Raw genomic sequence first — 26,899 nt, forward strand, 5'->3', positions numbered from 1 at the left:
CTGTGTCGTTTTGGAATAATTTAACTGATTCATTATTTTTAAGAAAAAGAATGTTGATAGACTTTATGTGACGAGAGCTCTGTTTTAGAGCCTGTAGGCGTCACCGTCCACCGTCGGACTCCAGTTTCGTTTTCTCCGCCTGCCGCGGCCCACAATCCAGTGCGCGAGCTGAGTTAACATGGCGCGTGCGCTCGGCGTTTTGAGCAGGGCCGAAGAAAACAACAACAACAAGATCAGCGTCGGGATCCATGGCGTTTAACGCGACGCCGATCCGTCACTGCTCCGTATGATCGTTCTGATCTTCCACACGTTAGTGAATCCAGGTAAGACAGAAAACTAAAGACACGCAAGCGAGGATAAGCTCCGCGACGCTTTATTAGCGCAGACGAGCTAAGGCTATATACATTAACAAAAGTTTGGGGGAATTACTGCAAAATTAGACTTTTTGTGAATAATACACAATTCTAACCGTTTAATATTTAAATGTAAATGCTTTCTGCATGCAAATATGCAGACACTGGTGATTTGCTAGTGTTTGATCATTGCAAGGTTACATGCAATGCTCTTACAGTGGTTATAGGAAATCAGAACTAGGCAATAACTTTTAGGGTATGGTGTCATTTCTGGTACATGCAAACAGTGTCTTTATTCATGTTTAGACTGTAGATCCTGTATGCCTCTAGTTTGTTCAGGCCTATAAGTCATTAAAGTAAGTAATTATAATGGTGGTATCATGCCTTCCTGGCACTTATTCTGTAATAATCTTAATATCGTATGCAGAATGTGATCTGACCCACTACATTGGCCAAAATATATAGGATCTGTTTTTTTTTTTTTTTTTTTCGAACTTGAATGGAAGCATGTTTCTGACATAGAATAATAAGTCATTAATAATAATAATAATAAAAATGATAATTGCAACATTATGTCTCACATTTCTCTTTTTTTTTTGCTTGCAATTCAGAGTTCATGTCTCATAATTTGTTTGACTTTGTTTCTAGCAATTATGTAAAAATAAGTCAGAATTGCAGGATATAAAATAGAAATTGCAAGAAAAGCTCAGAATTATAAGATTTTATATGCATGTATGTTCTGTGTAATGTTTTAATTTATATACAAATACTACTGTATATATATAATGTTGCAATTTAAAAAATGTACATAAATTGAATGCAATAATAACATTTAGCTATTTAATATTTCTGTATATATTACTACTAATAATAACATTCTAAAACTTATTTTATAAATATGGGTTTAAATGTGCATATTATTACTGAATATGCACTAATTGCAATAAAAATAACATTTAGCTATTTGTAGCTATGTTTAGATTAGTGATAAAATGATTGATTGCAATTAATGGCAACCAAAATAAACGTTTTTTTGTTTACATGTTTGTATTGTGTATGTTTATTATGTATATATAAAAACATGCATGCAGTATATATTTATATTCATAGAATTTATAAGTATATTTAATATATAAACATAACATGGTTTTCTTAAATGTATACATGCATGTATGTGTATGATGTACATAGAAAAAGAACACAGTACACCTACATACATTTTATAAACAAAAACATATTATTGCGATTAATATATAATAACAATTAACGCGAGTTACATAATCAGATTACTTTTTTCAAGTAACACATTACTTTTAAATTACAAGAAAATATCACAGTTACTTTTTCAAAAAAGTGATGCCAGTTACTTTGTTTTCCCATTTCTTGAAGTCTCCTGTCCCGATATTGGAGAAATCAGAAGTACAGAGTCATAATGTGCAATGTATGAACATGATGTCGTTGCACGCTAAATGTGAATTAATTATCCCACTTGCAAAAAACAACAACAAAAAAACACGTTTAGGATTCATCAAAATGATTTAAAACAGTGAAATGCAAACTCAGAATATGACACAAACCTGCAATATTTTAATGTTAAACAACACAAATGTTTCCAATCATATTTTATTAACTAATGTCTTTGCTGCAGACCTTTGATGATTCCAATGCAACCGTACTTATAAGCAAAAATGACATTAGATAAACTAACAATTGTCCTTTTTTTATTATTATTATTATTATTGCTGAAGAGTGTTTTCTCTTGCGTTCTGCTGTACAGACTTGAATTTACTTTTACTTTAGCCTGAGGTTTATTCATTACACTTTTTGGTGTGAAAGGGCTTTTTATTTTTTGCTATAAATAGAACTTCTTATATTAAAAACAATCAAGCCCTGCTCATATTTAAAAAGTAACACGAAAGTTTAAATTTAGTATTCCCATATTATTTATTTAGACTTAAATTAATATATTTAATTTTAAAATATAATATTTCATGGCTAGTTGCCACTCACTGAAGTACTAAACTTGTATTCACTTCCAAATAGGGCTGCACAATTAATCTAATTTCTAAATTTCTAAAGGTTTTTCAGTTAGTGTTTTCAGATTGTTTATTGTCATATAAAAACACAGCATGCAGTTGCAACAAACAATGGTATAAACATAATTCAGTGTAAATTGTGATAATTGTAATCAATAATCGCAATTACAATTTCAAGGGAATAATCCACAATTATGATTTTTGACGTAATCATGCAGCTGTACTTCCCAGTATTGCCAGAATCCTCCTGATTTATCAAACCTTCAATGCACAAACATTTCTGAATACCCACAGTCTGATTCTGTCATATTTCTGCTCCAGAAACCTTCAACCAAGAGCCCTTTGGGCTTTTCTTTAGTCTCGTCCGGAGAGAAGTGGAGTGGCATGGAGGACCCCAAAAGCCCCGTGAAGGTGGTCAAACCTTCCCGCTCGAGCGGGGGCAAGGCGTCATCCTCCAAACCCCAGCGGGAGAGCGCCAAAGTCCCGAGCCGAAGCAAGGATGCAGTCCCAAGGGTGAAAGAGGAGATCCAGGGCAGCAGCCCCCAGGAGCTGGGCAAGGGCAAACCCCGCCGGCTGACGGGCAGAACTAACTCTGGCGAGAGGGGGAAAGGGAAGCCCCAGCCCAGTGAGGGCCGTCAGCAAAGCCAGGAGAACAAAACTCCTGTCCGAAACAGTGGACCTGTCAAGGATGGAGGAGCAGCACCGCTGGAGATCTCAACACATGACAACACCATCACCACCGCTAAAGACAGCGTAACAGGTGAGGAAACACACAGCGATAATCTGATCAGATCTGGACAATTTGAGATAGATCGATGTTTGGGGTCGGTAATATTTTTGAAAAAAATCTCTTATGCTCGCCAAGGCTGTATTTATTTAAACCAGTAAAAACCGTACTATTGTGAAATATTCTTACAATTGAAAATAAATGTTTCCTATGAGAACATATTATAATATGTAATTTATTGCTGTGATGCGCAGCTGAATTTTCAGCACCATTACTCCAGTCTCCAGTCTCATGATCTTCAGAAATCATTCTGATATGATGATCATTTTTGAAAACAGTTGTGCTGCTGAATGTTTTTGTGGAAACCATGATCCTTTTATGAATCGAAATTTTACCAGTTTGTACCATTATCAATGTCTTTGCTGTCACTTTTAAACGATATGATGTGTCCTTGCTGAATAAAACTAGCAATTTCTTAAGAAAAAAATAAAAACTTAAAAGCTGCTGTATATTTTAATAGTATTTTAGAGCTTTAATGAACAATCCTTTAACAAAATATATATTTAAAATTTGCTAAAGGTGTTTGAAAAGAGTAAATGTTGATCATCTTTTAGTAAGTTGATTGCATTTTCTCTGCAGTAGTATTGGTGTATTAACTGTGTTCCGCCGTTCTCTGGCAGGTTTATCAATGTATAATTATAATATGCATTGTTTTATAGCAATTATAGCATAATTGTATGCTTTTTGTGCCTAAAAAAATTTGTAAGTGTATTAAGTTAATATTTTGTAAAATAATTTAATTTCTGCAGTTGTGTAATTTATTAATTTAGTATCTACTGTCTATATAATTATGGTTATATTATGTATTTATGATACTTATATGAGAGTGTGAGTGTGTGTGTGTATTATTTTATGTTTATACATATATACATATGTGTTTCCATGTTTGTGTATTTTAGGGGATTGTTTTTTTTTTTTTTTGTAAAGAGTAGTGATGTACTGATACCGATACTGCTTTACTGATACTGGTATCGGTATCGGGCCCGATACTGAGCTCCTGTACTCGTATTCGTTAAAATGAACCGATATCAAAGGCTGATACCACACAGCATGTGATATGTGCCATATTCAGACAAAGAAACACCTACAGCGGAACAGCATAATGGAGTTATTAGAGATTAAGGTTGTCTATGTAGGATATCTCTGCAATGAATATAATGTTACACATTCAGTATTAAAGCCTGTATAGTTGGTGAGCTGATAAAGCACACTGAGTGGATTGAATTAATTCAAGATGAATTTGTTCTGACACAGTTTAACTCTGAGTAAAATCATATTTTATTACCATCTTTTAATCTATAGAGAATAAACTGTTATTATGTGAAATGTTGAAGGTGTCTGAATAAATTTTGGTTTGACTGTATCCGTTTATTAAGTTAGGTTAACCAGCTAACATTATACATACTCTTTTGGTTTCTGTACCCAATATTTTATTTTTTATTTTTTACAAATGCAATAAAATTATTAGTATCGGTACTCTGTATCGGCAAAAATAAAAATATCGGCATCGGTCGAGTACTGAAAAAGTGGTATCGGTGCATCCCTAGTAAAGAGTAATTGTTGGTTGTTTTATCTGTGTCTGTTTCTTTAAATCTCAGGTGTGGAGGCGGGCAGACAGAGAGGCGAGGTCACAGCCGAGGTCGTGGAGGCTGGAAACCTGACCCCTGACCAGCAGCTGGGACTCAAACAGGCGGAGGAGAGACTGCAGAGGGACTACATCCACCGGCTGCTCAAGGTAAGACACATACATGGAAAAGCTTGACATTGTATTCTGTTGTATTTGCTTGTTAAAGTCCACGGATTCAACACGCATTCATTTGAAATGAACGTGGCCTCTGTACATGATAAGCTCTATCTGACAGTGTTTGTGATAATGTAGATTATTTTGAATTATTCAGCCTTGATTATCAGCGTTTTTCCTTTAAAGGTCATTGTTACTGAAATGTTTTAAAAGTGTAGCACGTCTTAATTTTTTTTTACATTATATGTGCTACCGTGAGACTAGTTTGACAGAATAACTTACTTTCCCTCTCAGTGTACAGTTAACTCCTGTCATGAACACAAAGAGCGGGTAACTTTCACATAAAAAAAAGTTAAATGTGTATTTATTTATTTATTTTAATTTAACTATTTTCAAATTTGTGTTTTTATTTGTTTGTTTATTTAAAGATTTATGTATGGTTTTATTTTTTAAAGGAATATTATAATTCTATTCACTTTTTAGTTCTATCCCCTTTTTACTGCTATATTTAGAATTTTGTTTTAATTTTTTTCTTTCTGGGTTTATTTAATTGTTATTTTAAAGGAATATTTTGTTTATATTCAAAGTACCTTTTATGTTGTACTGCTGTAATTAAAATTATTTGTTTATTTGTTTTAATTAAATTATGGGTTTATTTATTTCTCTGTTTGATTACATTTGTTTTATTTTTATTTTAAAGGGTTGTTTTTATATTTTACTGCTGTGTAGGATTCATCTTTATTTTGTAGATTTATTTATTTTTTATTTATTTTTTTATGGGTTTATCTACTTTTGTATGTATCTATTTGTTTTAAAAAACAATTTAATTGTTCAAGTTTTTTTGTTTTTTTTACTCTTTTACCGCTGTTTAGGAGTCATTTTGTGCCAAATTTATATGAGTCTCACCCTATAGTTTTCACAGACTAGTTTCATTTGACTTTAGCTGTAACTCTGTTCTGAGTATCATGTAAATGTGACAGCACGTTTTCACGCACACTAGCTGATTTAGCTTTTAAATGCTGGTGAAAAGCGAATCCGAGTCGTTGAGCGGATCTAGATTTCTCTCATTAGCATGTCTGTGGAGCGTGTGGATGTGTGAAGAGATGTGGTGTTTTGTGATTGCTTTCTCAGCCGTTGTGTATTTCCACAGCCGTCGCCCGAGTACCCCAATTTCCAGTATCTATGCAAACTGTGTTCAGTCCACGTGGAGAACATCCAGGGTGCTCACAAGCACATTAAAGAGAAACGTCACAAGAAGAACATCATGGTGAGGAAGCAGGCTTTTATTTTCCCAACACTTATTCCTGTGCTCTTTGAAATCCTCAGTGACTTTAAGCTTGGAGATGGTTTTTCTGTGCCTGTTTCTGTTGCTAACGTTGTCTCAGCCGATATCTACATGAAGTATCTGCTGATATTTTAAGTTAACGTTTCAGTTATTTATTGAAACATTCACATGTTCTTTGATGTTGTTTAATGGTTACATGACATGCATTTAAACAGATAAAATATGTAATCCCTTTAAGTAAGTGTTTGATTTTATAGATTTAAACCTTTTTCTTTTTTGTGATAGTGTCTCCAAATTTTTCACACTGGCATTTAAGGAATCCAGCCAGTGTTATTTAAGTATTTTGAGTATTTTATTGAGATGCTATTGAGGTTTTATCATTTATTAATATATTCATTTAGTTTTTATTTTGGTATTTTATTTTTTCATTTTAAATTTGTAAAAGTTTTAGAAATGTAATGTTTTTTCCTTTTGCCATTTTGGTTTAGGTTTTTATATAAGTTTTCAATATGGTTTTTATTTTATTTCAGTTTAGTCTTGTTTATTTAGAAAAACGAAATGAAAATTAGAAATATTGCTTTGGCAAAATGTTTTTTCTTTTTAGATTTTATTTAATTGCAAGTAATTAATTTTTTTTTTTTTTAAATGGTATAGTTTAGTTAACGATAATAACCCTGAAGCCAACCAAATTGAATAACAATAATAATAATAATTTGCTATTAAATAAATTGCAAAAAAATATAGAAATATTTGATAAATATATATTTTACACTGCAAATTTACAATATTAAGATGAAGCTAAAATGTTTTAATAATTAAACATTTTATAGTTTATGATGCTGACTTTGTGTTTGCCATGTAAATAGCCGAGATGCTAACATGGCATTAAAAAAAAAAAAAACAATATTAATGTTTATACCTTATTCTTCACTTATAAACTTAAAAAATCCTTAAGATATTATTTTGGAAGAATGTTGCTGAAATGCTCTGTTCTAAAATTTATATAAATTATAAGAAATATTGTATCAGGCATGCTAAAGAACCCTCTTAAGAAAGAAGCGTTATGTTATATAATATTATAGCTATATTATAGTTAAATATTGGGTATTTTTTATTGGATTTGACTCATTTGTATAATTTGTTTGATTGTTTATCCTCTTGTTTATGGGGGTCTTTGCAGGAGAAGCAGGAGGAGAATGAGCTGCGATCGCTGCCGGCTCCCTCTCCGGCCCAGTTGAGGGCGCTAGACTCGGTCGTGCTGGAGGTGGCAGAGACGCACGGCATCTCGGAGGAAGACTTCGCGTTGAGGCAAGCCGTGGTGCTCCGGATGGAGGGGAATATTCATAAACAACTCACAGGTATAGTGCTTGTGTAATCGCTTGCGCTAGACTTAAGTAAACTAAATTTAAGTCAAGAAAGTGTTTCTTACAGTCTGCTGAATATCTAAATTCTTGTTTTATTTTAGCGTGTTCTCTCCATCTGTACGGCTCATGTCTCACCCGCTTCGCCTTCAAAACGAGTGACATCAACATCGACGTCTCTTATCCCTCCACTGTGAGTCTGAACGAACGTGCATGAGCTGCTTGGATCTGTGTGTTTCTGTGTTTTCTTGTGTTTGTTAAAGTTTTGCGCATCTCTGTTGTGCAGATGACTCAGCCTGATGTGCTGATCAAGGTGCTGGAGATCCTCAAGAACAGCGGTAAGATACTAACCATTATAATCCTACACTGTTTGAATGGACTGTTCAGTCAGTACAGATGCATCTCAATAAATTAGAATCTTGTAGAAAAGGTAATTTATTTCAGTAATTCAACTCAAATTGTGAAACTTGTGTATTAAATGAATTCTGTGCACACAGAATTCAGAAGTTTAAGTCTTTGGTTCTTTTAATTGTGGTGATTTTGGCTCAAACTTAACAGAAACCCACCAATTCACTATCTCAACAAATTAGAATATGGTGACATGCCAATCAGCTAATCAACTCAAAACACCTGTAAAGGTTTCCCGAGACTTCAAAATGGTCTCTCAGTTTGGTTCACTAGGCTACACAATCATGGGGAAGACTGCTGATCTGACAGTTGTCCAGTAGACAATCACTTCACAAAGAGGGTAAGCCACAAACATTCTTTGCCAAGGAAGCTGGCTGTTCACAGAGTGCTGTATCCAAGCATGTTAACAGGAAGTTGAGTGGAAGGAAAAAGTGTAGAAGAAAAAGATGCACAACCAACTGAGAGAACCGCAGACTTTTGACAAGCAAAATCTATTCTATAAACATAGTAAGGTTTCACAAATTAAAAGAGCAAATGAAGTAGTTTTAATCTTCGGTTCTTTTAATTGTGATGATTTTAGCTCACATTTAACTACTTCAGTCTGTGTGCACTGTATTTATTTAATACAAAAGTTTCACAATTTGAGTTGAATTACTGAAATGAACTTTTTTCCACGACATTCTAATTAATTGAGATGCAAATGTGTGTATATTTATATATATGTATATGTATATGTAAATGTATGTGTGTGTGTGTGTGTGTGTGTGTGTGTGTGTGTGTGTGTGTGTATTTATTTATTTTATTGAATAATGTAAATAATATTTGTAAGTATAATATTTAATTATAAAAAATACTAAAGGGGAAAATTAAGTGTACAATTACTGAATATATAAAACAGTATTTATATTATTAAAAAATGGTGTACATTTTAATATTTTGTATATAAAATATTAATATAAACTTTAAAACACAAACAATAATGGGAGAAATAACTGAAATTCAGGGTATTACTCTACAGTATATAAATATAGAAAACCAGTAGTTGAATGTTTAATTTGCTTATAGGAGTCTACAAAACTCATTTCAGTGATTTAAGACTTAAGTTAAGAGGGTTTGAAGTATAAATGTGCTTCACTTGACTGTTTACCAGCTCTAACAACTGAAAGTTGATAATGCACCAGACATGAGTTTCGAGAGCTCAGATTAACCCGAGTTTCGCTTTTGTTTCCAGTGGAGTTTGCTGAGGTGGAGTCAGATTTTCACGCCAAAGTCCCTGTTGTTTTCTGCAGAGATGTGGCCAGGTCGGTTTAATGTCAGCCATAAAACGTTTCTATAAATAGTCACAGCGCACAAAGAAAAAGCATTTGAAGACATCAATAATAGCCTGTCATGACGGATAGGTGTGGTTTGTTGTCTCTGCAGTGGGTTGATGTGCAAAGTGAGCGCAGGAAATGATGTCGCGTGCCTCACCACCAATCACCTTGCAGCTCTGGCCAGACTGGAGCCGAGGCTCGTTCCTCTGGTTCTGGCCTTCCGTCATTGGGCCAACGTACGTATGACTCGTTTCCATCATGTTCTCCAGACATTACATGAACTGTTTGTCAGCGAAGTCTAACGAGATTGTGTACGCTTATCTGTAGCTGTGCCACATCGACTGTCAGGCGGAAGGAGGAATCCCGTCCTACTCGCTGTCTCTGATGGTCATATTCTTCCTGCAGCAGAGAGCCAAGCCAATCCTGCCTGTTTATCTAGGACACTGGGTATGAACCTCAAATGGATCGGTAGTCTGAGTTAGTTTTTAAACTGGGGCCTGCAAAAGATCAGTGGAAAAGCTTAGAGAAGTAGTGTCAAATAAAACATTTGTAATCACAATTACCTGCAGGATAAATTGATTCAAGAAACTGATTGAAATAATGCATATAACAATACAGTGCTTTAGAGATAATAAAAAAAACTACTGCAAATATATGCATGTTTATAATAATTTTTCACAGTGTTATTTAATTAAAATGAACAGATAATACAGCTACTAGCACATTACTACAGTGAGTGGGGAAAACAATAATTGCTAGATAATAAACTAAATAATTTTTTACACATTTATAATAATTTATCATTCTCACAGTATAAATTGATATAACAAATAATGCATCTAACAGTGGCTGAGAGAAAAACATAATCGAAACTAAATATTTTCCAAGTAATATTTTGGACATTTTTATGATGTTCATTATTCACAGCAAAAATTGGTTTACATCTACAAATGCATCTAACAGCACAGTACTTAAGTGATAAAATGTTTTCAGTACATTTAATTTAAATAAACATGCACATCTAGTAGCACAGTGCTGTAGTGAGTGTTAAAATGTATGTAAAATAAATATTTTCAAAATAATCGTTTGGCATATTTATTATAATATTTATTTTTCAAGGCACAAATTGATCTCAAAAAAGTTCTTTAAACAAGTCAAACATCTAAAAGCAAAGAAATAAAGAAACGTAGTGTTTTCCAATAATTATTTCTGTATGTTTATGATTTGGTTTTTATACATTAATTTATGCCGAATTTTTCTATTCAAATATACACATAGTGGTTTTAATTTTAGAACGAGACCATGTTTGGAGGTTTGTTACATCTATATTAGATTAAAATAACTGTATTTTTGTTTGATGTCTGCTCAGATCAAGGGCTTCGATGTGAAGCGTGTGGATGAGTTTCACCTGACGGGGATGGAGTCGGACTCATTCGTGGGATGGGAGCACAGACCCGCCCCTGCAGGCGAGGGCCGCGGGGACGGCAGAGCCAGACCTGAACCCAAAACCCAGACTGAGAAGAAAGAGAAGAAGGGTGAATATGTGAAGGGCAAGGTGAGCCGCTACTCATTCCCTTGGACAGGGTTTCCCAAAGTGGGGTTCGCGAACCCCTGGTGGTCCGTGAGTGAATTGCAGGAGGTTCTTGAGTTGGAACACATGCTATGTCTGAGAGTTAATTACCATTAAACTGGTAGCACTTTATTTTACAGTCCTGTTCCTCATATACATACTATGCACTTATTATAGTAATCGCAATAACTATGTAATAACTAAGTAGTAACCCTGCACCTGCCCCTAAACCTAACCCTTATAGTACACTACAAATACATGTAAGAACACGTACTGTAAAATAAAGTACAACCATAAAACCATTAAGGTATGAAAAAATAAATAAAACATAAGAATAATTAAAAGCTTTTTGCAAAGAAATGTTACAGGTTTATGCAAATGTGATGTAAATGTAAAGTCTTAAATGTATAAAAATAATTATCTTTTGGGGAAACCCTGTATTCTGTATATGTGTGTGTGTGTATATATATATATATATATATATATAAAACAATTACATTATGAATTTTTATAATTCGCTGAGTGTAATATCAATCAAGTTTTATTTATAAAATCAACCTTGGTTGGCCAAAGTGCTGTACAGTAAAATAAATATAACAGTAGCTATGTAAATACTACTAAAACTGATGAAAAATAAATGTCTTTTAAAGTTAAACATGCAAATGTGCCTTTAAATATTTACTTAAATTCTCAGAGGGTAGTTCAAGTACGTAATTTAGGTCAAAGGGGTTCGGCTGACAAAAAAAGTTTGAAACCCCTGCCCCAGGGTGAGTATTATCAGTAATGTGTGTGTGTGTGTGTGTGTGTAGGCTCGTCTGACGCTGAAGCAGCCGGTGAGCGTGTCTCTGGGTCAGCTGTGGCTGGAGCTCCTGCGCTTCTACACGCTGGAGTTTGCTCTGGAGGAGCACATCATCAGCATCCGTCTGAAAGAGCTGCTGCCGCGGGAGCTGAAGAACTGGCCTCGCCGCAGACTCGCCATCGAGGGTGAGACCACAGTGTGTTTAACACTGATGCTGCTCTGTCAGCACTTCATTAGATGCTTCATTTCCTGAAGACTGGAAGTCCCTGGTTTCCATCCAAGTGTTTAGCATTTTTTTGCGTTTATTAATGACAACATTATAAAATTTTATTTAAATCATATTTATTAATTGAAATAAAACAAAATTGATACATGTAAAAAAAAAATTTTTTTTAAAGTTGTAAAGTTATTAAAATGTTGTTTTGACATTATTGAAAATGACAAAGCACAAAATGATTAAAAATTAAAATATTAACTGCCAGTATAAAAATTAAAGCTATTTCAAACGATTAAAAAAACACTGTAATAGTATACTAAAGTAATACTGAAATTTTACAATTTGTTTTACGAAAATCAAATATTCTAACAATAGTATTAAATTCAGAATATTTATGTAGTAAGTCTGTGTAATTACGTTTATATAATGGTTAATAGAAAATAATTTAGTACATTTTTATATCAGTTGCTCAAACCTTTGTACATTTTTGAGATGCTCAAACTATTCAACATTTTTTATTAGAAATTATATATATTTTCTATTAGTTTTGTACAGAATATTACTTATTACAGTATAAATGTTCTATATTTTTATTATTATATATATATATATATATTTTTTTTTTAATTGAGCAATTAATTGTTTAACTTAGTTATTAGAAAATATGTTCATTTGTTAGCTATATAACGTGACTTGATTTCCAAGATGCATTAGTAAATTTTGTAAGTGACATTAACATTTATTAATACATTTTGAAGATGAATTGTTCATTGTTAGGTCAGGAATGTAATGTAAACAAATGAAGTTTTATTGTAAAGTGTTACTGATTAACTTTAGATGAGCGTGAGATGATTGCACTGGAATTCAGTTTCCATTATAAACCAATACTGACAAACAATATCAAAAACCCACAGTATTTTACAATTGAATCAGTTTTAAGTGAATTTTGTTTTTCTTAGTTTGAGATCCATTGGAAATGGAGCAACAACTGCAGTTTGAATACATTTGCAACTTATTAAATGGTGTGTTTCAGATCCGTTTGCGTTGAAGAGGAACGTGGCTCGCAGTCTGAACAGTCAGATGGTGTTCGAGTACATCCAGGAGCGTTTCCGCACGGCCTACAAGTATTTCGCCTGTCCTCAGAGCAGGAACGGAGCGAACACCAGGCACAGCTTACTGAGGAAGAAACCCAGACGCTCTCGCACGGCCCAATCCAGCAGCCTGGACCGAAAGAAGAGCGGCGAGGAGGACACAGACAGCAGTGAAGATGAAGACGAGAGGGATATGGAGGAAGAGGAGAGCCTCAGAGCAAAGTTCAATGAGCTCCTAGCGAGTGACGCTGGGACGGACACCAGATCTGAGTCTGTTTCCCAGGAACCGTCCGCAGCGGAGTCTCCTTCTGCCCTAAACGGCCTGCTGATGGACAGCGAGGAGGAGAAAGATCAAGAGATGGAGAAACAGGACAGTATTGCTCCAGAAGACATGCACTACATCTTTGACAGGATGATCTTCACCGGAGGAAAGGTGATTGCACAGGATACTGTCTAAATATTTGCGGTGTTCATTTTCTATTCTACTTATGTTTGGCTCAAAAATCAGGAAGATATTGATCTTGTGTAGTTTATGTGAACTAAATGGCCATTGATCTTTTTGTTGTTGTTGTTGTTGTTGAGTGAATTGTTTAAATGAATAGTTTTTTTTTTTTTTCTTTTTTTTTTTTAATCAACCAAAACTGAAAAAAAAAAAAAAAACTAACCAAAATGGTTAGAATAATTCAGTAGTGGATTGGTCTGACTTGGTCTGATTATTTCACATGCGATGGGAAAAGTTTTACAGTTTGGGGTCAATAGGTTTTCTTTTTTTTATGTATTTGTTTTATGCTCACCAAGAGAGAAAAAAATCAGGATAAAAAAATAGTAATGAAAAAGCAGTCATATTAGGAAATATTGTTACAATTTAAAATAACTCTCTTCTGTGTGAATATATCGTAAAATGTAATTTATTACATTTTTTATTATTTTTCAGCATCAATACTCGAGTCTTTAGTGTCACATGATCTTCAGCTCAAGAAACATAATTATAATTATCAGTGTTAAAAACAGTTCATATTTTTGTGGAAAAAGTGATACATTTTGTTTTTTGGGCTCCTTGATGAATAGAAAGCTAAATAGATCAGCATTTATTTGAAATAGAAATCTGTAAATGTCTTTACTGTCACTTTTGATCTATTTAATAAACCCTTGCAAAATATGTTTTTTGTTCAGGAAAAACTATTTACTGACAACAAAATGTTTTATATAAAAGATGTTTTAACACACAGCAGTGAAAAAATAGACTCTAATTCTAAAAGAGGGTGGAATTGGCATGCAGTCCAATAATTCAGTCGTCTGGAGTAATTTTTTTAAATAAAGATTATACTATGACACACACGTGCATCACATGTATTATGGTAGCCTAAATAATCTGGTGCTGTGAACCAGAAGTTAAGCGTCTGCTGGTCGTTTCTCTTCACAGCCGCCAACAGTCGTGTGCAGCATCTGCAAGAGAGATGGCCACCTTAAAGACGATTGTCCTGAAGACTTCAAGAAGGTCGAGCTGAAACCCCTGCCGCCCATGAGCGAGCACTTCAGAGAAATCCTGGACGGACTCTGCCTGCTGTGCTACCGTGAGCGCCGTCCCATTCTTCACCATTATCCGTTTTAATACTCCAGTGCATTTCGATCAGTCAGCTTGAGTGCATTTATATTTGCATTTACCCTTACGTTTACTTCATTTACTCTAGGTGAGCTGGCGCCGTCTCTTATCGAGCAGCAGAAGAGGGAGCAGATTCTGGGCAGTCTGGAGCGCTTCATCAGAAAAGAGTACAATGGTGTGGAAACCGAAATTTCCTCTACTTTCCAAAAGAAGAACAAAATGTTAAATTTACCATCACTTCTTCAGACGTTGTATTAGAAACAATCAGAGTAGTGTTAACTAGTCACGTAATTACAAAAAACTAGTTTCATTTCCAAAAATCATCATCGCCACATCATGCAACTAATGAGATTTTGGCTGAGGAATTACTCCCAAACGATGATTTAAACAGACATTACAAAAAGTAGCTTCAACAAGAAATGTTTTGTTTGATCAAATTTATTACATATACTCTTTTAGACCACCATCAGACCGATCGGTGTGTGACATCAAAGTACCGCGAGAGCTGTAGAGAGCAAACAGCTCCTTATGCTTTTTAATCGCAACTATCAAACATAGTTTGCAAAAATTTCCCTGCAGTTGTTCTATACAACTTAAAAGTATTTAAAGCTGAATTATGCAGTAATTTTAACAAATAAGCACTAAGTCAACCTGCAGTACCAAACAGGGATACGCCAAAGGACTGCATATGATCTATTATGGATCCATTCATAATCACTAAACACACCAAAATACAAATGAAAAATGAAGCCATTCTGAATGTGTGGAAACTGGGCGATCTGAAGGCAGCTGGCCTCGACGTCAGCAGTGAATACGCTCCTCTGTCAGAACATGCAATAGTGTCAGTGTTGCATCTGATGGCCATGTGTGCACAGACACATCTGTTATAAATCACTCGCTGGATGCAATCCATGGAAAAATCTCTGTTTCACAGTTTGTATGGTTGTAAACCGATCAGTTAACTACAAATGAATCTGTGTTCTGTGTGTTTTCGTTCAGATAAGGCCCAGCTCTGTCTGTTTGGCTCTTCTAAGAACGGCTTTGGCTTTCGTGACAGTGACCTGGACATCTGTATGACACTGGAGGGCCACGACACCGCTGAGGTACGAATACTCTTACCTCTTCCAAAGAGGGGCATGCCATGTTTTATGTAGAATTTTAGACACTTTTTTTTTTTGTAAACCTATTTATGATTAGCCCAATATTAGAAACATACCTTACTTTCCTTTCATTACAATTTTTATGTCATGCAAAAATTCTAAATTACTAACAATGTGCATTATAATATGGTTATGGCTGTTTTCCCTTAATTGAATTTTTTTTTTTTTTTTTTGCCAATTATCGAATCTCCTGAACTTGTTTCGCCTTTTTTTTTTTTCTTTGCAGAAGCTGAACTGTAAGGAGATCATCGAGGGTTTAGCCAAGGTGCTGAAGAAACACACAGGTGAGAAGTGCTTTATTTTGTGAAACTGAAGTCAGTGTGAGTTGATTCGTCAGCGCTGACAGATTAATTTGTTTGTGTGCTTCAGGTTTAAGGAATATTTTGCCTATCACAACTGCTAAAGTGCCTATAGTGAAGTTTGAACACAGGCAGAGCGGACTGGAGGGAGACATCAGCCTCTACAACACACTGGTGAGATATTATATAAAAATTTGCCTACTTTATTTTAATTATTTATGTATGTATTTTATTTGAATGATGTGTCTGTGTGTCAGGCCCAACACAACACCCGGATGCTGGCCACATATGCTGCTATAGACCCTCGTGTGCAGTATCTGGGCTACACTATGAAAGTATTTGCCAAGGTAAGACCATCACAAATGTGATTTTAAGCTGCGTAAAATATTCTGTGCGATATTGGAAATTGGAAATTGCTGTGTGCTACAGTATTGATTGCATGCACACAAGGAGACAAAAAAGGATGTGAAATCTAAATGTGTGTTTTGCAGCGCTGTGACATTGGCGACGCCTCCAGAGGAAGTCTCTCCTCCTATGCTTACATCCTCATGGTGCTGTATTTCCTACAACAGAGACAACCACCAGTCATCCCTGTGTTACAAGAGGTACAGCGCCCTTACACAGACGTACTGAGGTAGTACCATGGCTCAGTGATAATAACAGCACCACGGTACTGAATGATTGTGTTCTTCTGCAGATATTCGATGGGAACACTGCTCCTCAGAGGATGGTGGATGGCTGGAACGCTTTCTTTTTCAATGATCTTAATGAGCTGGTAAGCAGGCAGTGATTTGTCACTGTTCGTTGAAGAGGTTTCATTCTACTTATTCTAGGTTCTTCATTCTACCATTTTCATTCATTTAATGATTTATTAGATTCCATATTTACTTTTCATTAGAAAGTCCACAAAAATAACAATTGATGGTATACATTTGGGATTATGACTAATTCTAAAAGTAATTGTCACAATGCACATATAAAAATAAATTATATATACAATTTTGTTTTTATTATAACAAGAAAATGTTATTTAGAGACAAGTAATTACTAAAAAAAAAAAAAGAAAATCCATAACTGATAGTAGGATGTAGTAATTGTCACTAAATGCATAGAAAAAATATCTTTGTAATTATTTTTCACTAAATATGCAAGGAAAAATCAGTGATAGTATATATTTGTTTTATATTATTTATCATTTTAATATTAATCATCTAATTTGTTATAATTGTCACTTAATACACAAAGAAAAACAGTAACTGTTTTATTTTTATTTATTTATAATAGTAATAATAAATGACTAGTATGTATTTTGATATTTTATTTAGTCAATGCACTGAATGTGATGTACTTTTAGTTATGATTTGTGCTGTTTGAAAATGAACCAGGTCAATGAATTTTAATATTTTTGATTTTAAGAAAAGTAAATTTGTGTACTCTCTGTAACCAGTATTATTTATTATTCTTATGGCTCTTTTGTGCAATATGAATAGTGATTGTATTGAACATTTATAAGTATTGGCCCAAACCTCTGCACAATAATGTAAATATGGTAAAATCAATGAACAATAGAGAATGTGGAGTGATTCATGGTCCAGAATGTGTCTTGCTTTACTAAGAACAGAAATACTCCTTGACAATTTGCTGTGAACATATTTTATATGTGACTTCCAGTTTATTTTATCATCAATTATTACCCCAAGAAACTTATTTTCATTTACTCTTTCAATGCCCACCCCATCTATTTGTATCTGTACCTGTGTATTCTAATTGCAATTACTGAATAATATGAATTTGGTTTTACTTAAGTTTAATGATAATTTGTTTCTATCAAACTACATTTTCATTTTGCACATTTCAGAAGTAATCCTTCCCAGTAGTTCATGCAAATCTCCCCCAGAACAGAAAATACTAGTGTCATCTGCAAAAAATACTATTTTTAATGTTTTTGAAATGTTGCATATATCATTGATATAAAGTAAAAACAGTTTTGGACCTAATACTGACCCCTGGGGGACGCCACAAACAATGTCCAAGCATGATGATGAATATTCACCTAACTTCACAAATTGTTTTCTGTTGCTTAAAGAATTTCTCACCCAGTGCAATACTAACCCCCTAATCCCATGCCGTTCCAGTTTATTCACTTGGACACTGTTAACAAATGATGCATTCCGATGAATTTTCACTGAGCATGCATTATTTGATGTGTGTGTCTTTGTGTCCAGCGGCGGCGTCTGCCAGAGCTCCATCAGAATAAGGAGACGGTCGGTGAGCTGTGGCTCGGCCTGCTGCGCTTCTACACAGAGGAGTTTGATTTTAAAGAACACGTCATCTCCATCCGCCAGCGCAAACGCCTCACCACCTTTGAGAAACAGTGGACGTCCAAATGCATCGCAATCGAAGGTTTGAAACAATCATCATCAGCATGCAGCAACTTTGCTGTCGATCTGTTCTGAAATACACAACATAAGAATTATTAATTTTATTCTGTTTATTAACGTGTTCATTTAATTCTGCCTTTCTCCTTTTTTTTTTTTTTTATTGAACACCATTTCATAAGTCAAAAATGGGTACATAATTTATTCTAAAATCGTAAAAAACATAGATTTTAAAATCATATTTTAAATATATTTTATTCATTTTGTACATTTTGAATTGATTTTTTATTTTTTTTTATAAAATGTTATTTTATAGTTATCCCATCCTTTTTTCTCCAAGTAGATTTACCATATTTAATGCACTAAAATACAGTAAAATTTCAGTTTTTAATTTATATATTTTATTATATTATTCATTCATTAATTTGTAACAAATTAATTATATTAATTAATATATACACACTCTTTTTTTAATATTATTTATTTTATTAATCAGAAATCTATTTAAGTAATTCACTAAATACACAAAGTATTAATTTATGGTTTATATTGTTTTCATTTATTTATTATATTTTATTAATTTTATACTTATAATTAAAATATATGACAATTTTAAATATTCCATTGTTAATTTTAAAATGTTTAATTCACTAAAACTTTAAATATTTGTTTTTGTTTATATTGTAATTATTAGATTTTATTTTATTAAATAAATATCAATTGTTGTATATTTATTTATTATTATATTACAAAGTAATCTAATTATTTGTAATAATTGTTCCACTAAACCCACAAAGTCAAATGGTACATATTTAATATAAATAATAATTATTATTATTTAAAAAAGTGTTGTTTTTTGTGTTGTATATTTAGCCAATGTTGAAGTTACTTCACTGAATGTGAAAGTTACAATTTGACTTCTAATATTTTAATATCCATTGTGTTGCATGACCCTTAGCAAGGTTAAATATCATATGCTGTATTTTTACATGACAACATTCTTTTTTAACAGATCCCTTTGACTTGAATCACAATCTTGGGGCTGGTGTTTCTCGCAAAAGTAAGCAACACTATCCCATTCCGCATATCTTCGTGGTTTTCCGCTCTATACAGCAGTTCTAGTAAATGTATGGTGGGTTAAATCTTACTCATTCTTACTGCATTTTTTACACAGTGACTAACTTCATCATGAAGGCCTTCATCAACGGCAGGAAGCTGTTTGGCACCCCGTTTTACCCTCATCCAGGAACCGAGGCCGTGAGTCACATTAAAACTGTTCCTGAGTGCCATCATCCTTCATTTCATACCTAGTTTCATCTTTGTGTCTCTGTCTCTCTGTCAGGATTACTTCTTTGACTCCAAGGTGCTGACGGATGGAGAACTGGCTCCTAATGACCGCTGCTGTCGGATCTGCGGGAAGATCGGCCACTATATGAAGGACTGCCCAAAGAGGCGCAGGTGTGCTGCTCACACACGCAGAAACGATTACCTTTTACAGCGAAGTGCTTAGCTGCTTTTCTGTTCATATTCTGTTTTCAGAATGAAGAAAAAGGAGAACGAGCGTGAGGAGGATGTCAGGGAGGAGGACAGGGAGCCCAGAGAGAGACGATGCTTTCAATGTGGTGATATGGGTCATGTGAGGAGAGACTGTCCCGATTACAAACCCCTCCGTCAGAGAGCAGTGCCAGGACCAGGTACAGCTCAAAACTTCATTCAGTCTTTTCTTCTGTCTGCTGATTTGTTCATTAATGCAGCCTCTCTAAAAGCTGAACTTCCCAGACCGTACAGTTTTATGAACATATTTCAATCTCATTATCTTAAATCTTTAAATCTGTGTGAGTATAGATATATAATTTATATAATAATTATTTCATCTGTTGTTTCCAAGTAGGTTTAATATGTGTTATGCATTAAATACGTTAAAGAATATAATATATATATGTGTGTGTATGCACACACACACAATATCTACATACAGATAAAACTCAATAGTTACAAATAATATTTATAATAAATTGTTTTATACGTTTTTAAATAATTTTTCCATCTGTTGTTTCGAAGTAGATTTTGCATGTATAATGCATTATAAATCAATAAAAATACAGTTCCTGTATTTTATAGGATATAATTATTTTTGTAATTAAGTAAGTAATTTTCAGTATTAGTTAATTTTCACTGCAACTTTTAAGAGAGTTCATGAATATTTCATATATAAAAGCAAAAATAAATATAATAACTATGAATAATGCATAAATAAAAATGTGCAAAAATAGACAGATGGAAAAAATCTGAATTAATCCACATTATTTCTAACATAAGCAATGGACTATTTTCAACTTCAGTGTGCTTGGCTTCTGGTTTCATCTGCTTGCAGCTTTTTTAGCCGAACAAAATATGTTGCTGTTGTTTATGTTTATGTTGCTTGATACTGTGTATTATAATCATAAAAAGGATGGTTTGTAGTGCAAATAGTGTTACTGTTTACTGCACTTAACTGTTTAATGTTATTCTAGATAATTAACTATAGTGGTTAATGAATCGGAATCTCACACATTCACATAAAGTGGATAGTTATTGCAAAATACTTTTATAGTCAGTAGTTTTGTATTGTTTTGTCATTGCTGATTTTATTATACACTGTAATATGTATTTTTGCCTTTAAGGACAATTGTCTTGACTCGTCTGTGTCCAGTAGGGGGCAGCAAATAAAGCATTTGACTATGATTTTACTGTATTTTTTCCAGTGCCTCACATGGTCCGGGCCATGGCGAGCTCTCAGTCCATCCCCATCCCTCAAGGTGCTTCAGTCCAGGATCGGGTCGCACGGACCAGGCAGCCCTCTGAATGTGTAAGGACCAGAAGCCTCTACTGTCAGCTGTGGCTGGGTGATAGAGGTCCACTGTCTTTGAAAAGTAGTTGATGTTTCTTTAGTATTTTACTGATATAGACACACTGATAATGAATGTGGATTTGCGCAGCTTGTCAGTTAACAACTGCTCTGTGTATTAACAGCTGCTCTTTTTGAAATGTAGCACCTGAAGGAATTTACCGCTAATTAGAGAACCGGCTTTACTGACGAGATGCGCATTAATTATCGGCCAGTATTTATCGTGCACCCCTATTATTGTATGTTTTGAATTTAATTTATTTTGCCAGTCAAATGAAATCTCAACCAAATAGTTTGAAACCAAACAATACTGGTCACAAAAGCACAGTAAAAATTATACAATTGTGTACATTTATTTTTGTATTTTGTGTCCAGGAAGCTCCTAACACAAAGACAAATTCCTTGTGTTTCTGTGAACACACTTTGCAAAATAAAGCTCTTTCTGATTCTGAATATTTGGTTTAATAATAAAAACATATATATATATATATATATATATATATATATATATATATATATATATATATATATATATAATATAATTATTTCTAGTTGTAATTAATCTTCAACAATTTTCAATAAACACTTTTTTTACTTTTAAATAATAATAATAATAATTACTACCTAATCATTTTTTTGGTTTACATTTCAGTAAATGTAGTATTCAGTATCACCCAGCCACAGAACATAAATTTTCATTATGGTGTTTAGTTGAACTGACGGTTTTCTGTCTGTTCTCCTTTAAGTCTGATACGCGTCAGACTCCTCCGTACTCACCTCAGCAGTCTCCCTACAGCCAGGCATCCGTCTCTCCACAGAACAGCAAGCCTTCCTCAGCATCCTCTACCTCCAATCCTTCCCATCCGCAGCCGCAGCTTCCCCAGGTTCAGCTCCCCATCTTCAACTTCCCTCATTCCCACCCGAGCCAGTATCACACCGGGCTCTCTGCGCTGGGTCTCCTGCCTGCCCACCCCCAGCAGCCACCCATCACCTCGGCCTCCTGGCCCATCCACGGCCCTCTCATCCAGGGCTCCGGGGTCTCCACCGCCTCCGGCCACCCGTCCACTCCGTGCCTGAGGTTCGCAGTCCGAGGCGGTGGAGGCGGGAATGGAGGCGGGCCAGCAGTGAGCCCTGCCCACATGAACCTGAACGACCCCAGCATCATCTTTGCTCAGCCGTCGACGGGACGGGTGACTGGTGGAGTGGGCGGTGGACCCGCTAGAGAAAGGGGGCACCCCTGGCACAATCAACATCTCAATCCGGGGCCACTGGTGGGGAACGGCACAGTAAACAAGACAGGTGCACACACACGGTGCTCACACTCACTGGTTACTGTGTCTGTCACTCGGTTTAGAAACCTAGTGAAATGCTTCTTATGCAGATTTTCCTTATGGAGGTCTAGGCTTTATGCAAATAGCACTCTGATTTCAATTAATTTTGACATTGGCATGTTGCTAAGCTTGTCACAGTAAAAAAGTAAATGCCACGTTATTGTTTATCATTTAATGCTGTTTTGGAAAAATGTATTATTATTAGTGCTGTCAAACGATTCATTGTGATTAATCGCATTCAAAATGAAAGTTTTGTTTGCATAAAATATGTGTATATACTGTGTATATTATGTATATCTAAATACAAACACATGCATGTGTACATTTAAGAAAATTTTTATGTTTATATATTAAATATACTTATATTTAATATAAAGTTTTAGCATATAAATGTATATACTAGGGCTGTCAAAATTGCTCAAAAATGACGTTCGAATATTCCCTATAAAAAATACACGAATATTCGAACTATTCGAATATCTGGTTGCACATGTTGTCAAAGACGCGCATTACGTCAATAACAGGCCAAAATAATACAAAGAGACATAACTACTTGTATAGATAGTATATTTAAGTTTAAACATATATGACAACGTATTACCTACACAAAAACAAGGAAATCAACTAATGGCCAAGACTGCAGACTTCACGCTCTCTCACCCTCACAAAATTTTGTGAAAAAAAAATCAAAATTCTCTCAAAATCAAATTTTTTTTGCTTTTTTTTTTTAACCTGCGCATAACGGTTTAAATGAACAAACAAATTTTTGTGCAAGCAATTTAAGGTCGCGACTGCTGTCCCAGATATAGCAGGCTTCATTCAGTGATTGAAACAAATATTATTAATATTAATTGAAGTTTTACAGCATATAGAACTGACATTGAATGCTCCGAGCGAGCTGTGCTGTGGTAAACATGGAACTTTTCCTTGACGTGAAACGATAAATAATCAAACCTCGGATCCATTGCTTGACAGAACTCCCCGAAGCGTGCCCCATCCACGATACTGATCGCTCTCATGTCCTTACAAATGAACAAAATTAATTTATCCGTTATGGCCTCTTGTTGTGTTGCAGACAAAGAGCTTGCAGCGGGCGATGAAATTTAACGTTAAGTGTCAAGACGTGACTGTTTAGCTGGAGTTCCACCCATTATGCCATGCTCCTTTGGGTGCACATTTTTGAGATGTGACCTCACGTTGCTAGTGGTCAAATGGTATGCTAACTGTATCTTAAATAGCTTGCATACAACTTTATCTTGCGGGTCAACAATTTTACCTCATTTTCTCTGCTGCGGTCGAGTTGGGCTCTGCACTTGCTGCCATCTTCCATGAAGACGCGTGATGCTGTGCCAGACAGTGCGACACCTGTGAGGCGGTGGTGACCTGTCCCTGAACCCTCAGGCACGCTAGCACGCCCACTCGCAAAGCAGACAACCACCCCTCTACTACTGCAGGCCTCCCCCCCCCCCCTTTTTTTTTATTCGAATATTAATTTTCACCTTCGAAATTCATTTATTTTAAACTCTTCGAATACATATTCGAATTTTGAATATTCGTTGACAGTCCTAGTATATACATGTAAATATTTTCGAAATACATGCATTTGTTTGTATTTATATAAACATAATAAATATACACAATACACATGCAAATATTATGTAAACAAACTTTTATTTTGGATGTGATTAATCATTTGACAGCACTAATTATTATTATTAAATCTAATCTATTAAGTAATGAAGTTGTAATCTAGTAGTTATTTTAGTAGTTAGTTTTTATAAATGAACATAAATTACATGAAAATTGATAATATTAGCAAATGTCTTGCATAAATTATTCTTACATTTTTTTTTTTTTCAAGATATTTTCATATGTTATCCTCAAAATCAAAAGGACAACAAACAAGAAGTTTTATTTTGCATTAAGAAAATGCAATAAATAAATAAAATTGCAACTGTTACATTGCAATTGTTTTTGCATTAAGAAAAATACTGTTTGTTTTTTTTGTTTTTGCACGCTCATGTAACAAGGGTTGTTTGGTTATGGAAAATGGTATTAACCAGTAGTGAAGTAGTCTTAAGTATTTCTAGCCAATCAAATCCTGATGAATAAGATCCAGCTCAACTTTATTTGCTGCTAAATATATGGTTGTGTTCAGAGATGAGTGAAGTCAGTGCAGAGTGTTTGAGAGCTCAGGTAAGTGTCACAGGTGTTTTGGGTTCACCGGGTGACTCCACAGCTTTTAGACTAAACACTGGGAACTGGTTTTACTAGACTAGGCTTGTCCTTGATTGGAGCTGTTTCACCTGTAACCCTTTGAAATCACAGTCTAACAAAACCTTGGTTTTTGAAACTAGTTTGTTTCAGGTGACCCGAAAGCTTGTGGTTTCATAATGTTTGTGTGACATTATTTTGCTGTCTGTTGGTTCAGAGTTGTTTGTTCACTGTTCTCTCTCTATATCTCAGATCCTAATTTCCCGTCTCAGTTTGGCGGTGTGAGTCAGGGCTCTCGGTCCTGGGATCACAGCAGTGCTGCTCCGTATTCGCTGTCTCCATCCTTCATGCCCTACCGTCTGCCACCCTACCTCCAGCAGCCCAACAAGCCCTTCATCTCACAAGGTACCAGTGCTGCTTTGTGTCTCTCTGACATGTTGACACGAAAACATTCAAACCTTGTGAATCTGTATTAGACGTGGAAAGAAACAGTGGAATTTTCATTAAATTTCAACAATAAAACACATTTTTTATTTTTTCATTTTATTGTATTTATTTTTATTTTTTGCTATTTTTACTTAAAGGACAATGGCTTTTAAGTCATTTTAGACCCAAGAAGTCAATTATGTAGTGGCAAAAACATTTCTTATAGCAGTAAAAATCAAGAAAAGACCCAAAAAAAATTTCAAACCAAAGTGATGTCATTTATTTAATTCTATGTATTTATTCATACATGCTATTTTGCTTTCTCAAGGAGAAAGGCTTTTTTGTTCTTTTGGGTATGATTTTCCTATCTAAAGCCAAATACCCCCCCCCAAAAAAAAGTAAAAGGAACCCAGAATTTATTTATTTAGAATAGCATAATCAAAACCAGCAAGTCAGTTATGTGGTGCCAAAAACATTTCCTTGAGCAAACCAAGACATCAGACCAAAAACAAAAGAGTACAAAAAAAAAAAAAATTAAGAAAACACACACACACAAAAAAGCTAAACATGTAACCCCCCCCCCCATTCTTAATAGTCTTAATGTCAGAATGCAAAATAATTTGAACTATTAAAGTAACTATTTGATGCATGCAACATGTTTTCCATTGACATATTCATCACTGGTTTTTACAGGACACCAATGCACACACTAATAAATCAGGAAGCATTTCCACTCACTTGTTTGCCTCTCTTGCAGGGTCTGTGGTGGCAAATCAACATTACCCGCTGATTCAACACAATCGGCACGGCAATCTCAACTACATTCAACAGAAGAAATGAAGAAAGACACTTCACTTTGTAAACCAATGCCCAAGGTCCTTATAGAAAAAAAAGAGACTAACTTTGCATCATTTGGAAATTTTTTTAATGAATTTTATCATTTTTGTACAGTTTATATGTTTTATTTTCCTTTTATTTCTGTGTGCATCATCACATTGATTTGTGATACAAAATGTCAAATATTTTAATACCCCTATTTTTGGAGGGGTCCGAAAAAAGTGTTTTTATTTTATGTGTAAAATAAGGATTTAAAATGTATTCACTTTATTTTTATTGGCTGTATTCCTATTTTGCTTGCATAAGGACAAAGGCTTTAGATAGTAAAATCAAACATAACAACCCAATAAGACAATTATGTAGTGCCAAAAACTATAGCAAACCAAGAAAACAGACAAAAAAAAGAGCAGAAAAAAACTAAGAAAAGACCAAAAAAATAAAGAAAAAGCAAACCAACATGCTTATGTGTTGCCTTTTATATATCTTTTTAAATACCGGTTTATATTTTTTTTTATTGCTTCAAATGCCAGGTATCGCATGAGTGTGCAACAATCTGAGCTGAAAGCATTTTCAATGCCTTTTACATGTCACTTTTACATACATTTCCAGACCTCTTTCATAGTTTCATTAATATAGACAAGATTAGGGTGTAGAATATCCATCGGCTGTGCTGAGATTTAGTGTCAAAAATGAACATTGTAGTCGGGAGCTTTGAGCTTGTTAGTTATTTATTAAACTTGCACAACTTGTCTTCTGCAGCCTGTTTATTCTTCTTTGCAGTGATTGGACTTTGTTTAGGTCCA

General features: G+C 34.5%; 1 protein-coding gene across 1 annotated transcript; it reads left to right on the forward strand.

Annotated features, from left to right (window-relative positions):
* The first annotated feature begins 140 nt into the window (after positions 1 to 140).
* Positions 141 to 26,847, forward strand: LOC113041246 (terminal uridylyltransferase 4-like). Its single transcript, XM_026199675.1, has 30 exons — positions 141 to 323; positions 2,711 to 3,149; positions 4,775 to 4,911; positions 6,068 to 6,184; positions 7,383 to 7,560; positions 7,668 to 7,756; positions 7,850 to 7,901; positions 9,203 to 9,272; positions 9,394 to 9,520; positions 9,612 to 9,731; positions 10,654 to 10,839; positions 11,664 to 11,838; positions 12,904 to 13,394; positions 14,385 to 14,535; positions 14,653 to 14,739; positions 15,564 to 15,667; positions 15,951 to 16,008; positions 16,094 to 16,197; positions 16,281 to 16,370; positions 16,515 to 16,628; positions 16,721 to 16,798; positions 18,249 to 18,426; positions 19,414 to 19,461; positions 19,576 to 19,658; positions 19,744 to 19,859; positions 19,941 to 20,095; positions 21,146 to 21,249; positions 22,035 to 22,587; positions 25,086 to 25,238; positions 26,017 to 26,847. Exons 2-30 carry the CDS (start codon positions 2,774 to 2,776, stop codon positions 26,097 to 26,099), a joined length of 4,377 nt encoding a protein of 1,458 aa, XP_026055460.1. The 5' UTR covers positions 141 to 323; positions 2,711 to 2,773; the 3' UTR covers positions 26,100 to 26,847.
* Positions 26,848 to 26,899: the final 52 nt, after the last annotated feature.

This window comes from Carassius auratus, chromosome 23 (genome assembly GCF_003368295.1).
Source record: "Carassius auratus strain Wakin chromosome 23, ASM336829v1, whole genome shotgun sequence".
Classification (NCBI taxonomy): domain Eukaryota; kingdom Metazoa; phylum Chordata; class Actinopteri; order Cypriniformes; family Cyprinidae; genus Carassius; species Carassius auratus.

What these genes read in the sequence shown, in the direction of transcription:
- LOC113041246 (XM_026199675.1), top strand. Translation starts at nt 2,774, where the DNA reads ATGGAGGACCCCAAAAGCCCCGTGAAGGTGGTCAAACCTTCCCGCTCG. An exon ending in GGAGATCCTCAAGAACAGCG is followed by an intron (nt 7,902 to 9,202) that starts GTAAGATACTAA and finishes TTTTGTTTCCAG; the next exon opens with TGGAGTTTGCTGAGGTGGAG. An exon ending in CATCAGAAAAGAGTACAATG is followed by an intron (nt 14,740 to 15,563) that starts GTGTGGAAACCG and finishes GTTTTCGTTCAG; the next exon opens with ATAAGGCCCAGCTCTGTCTG.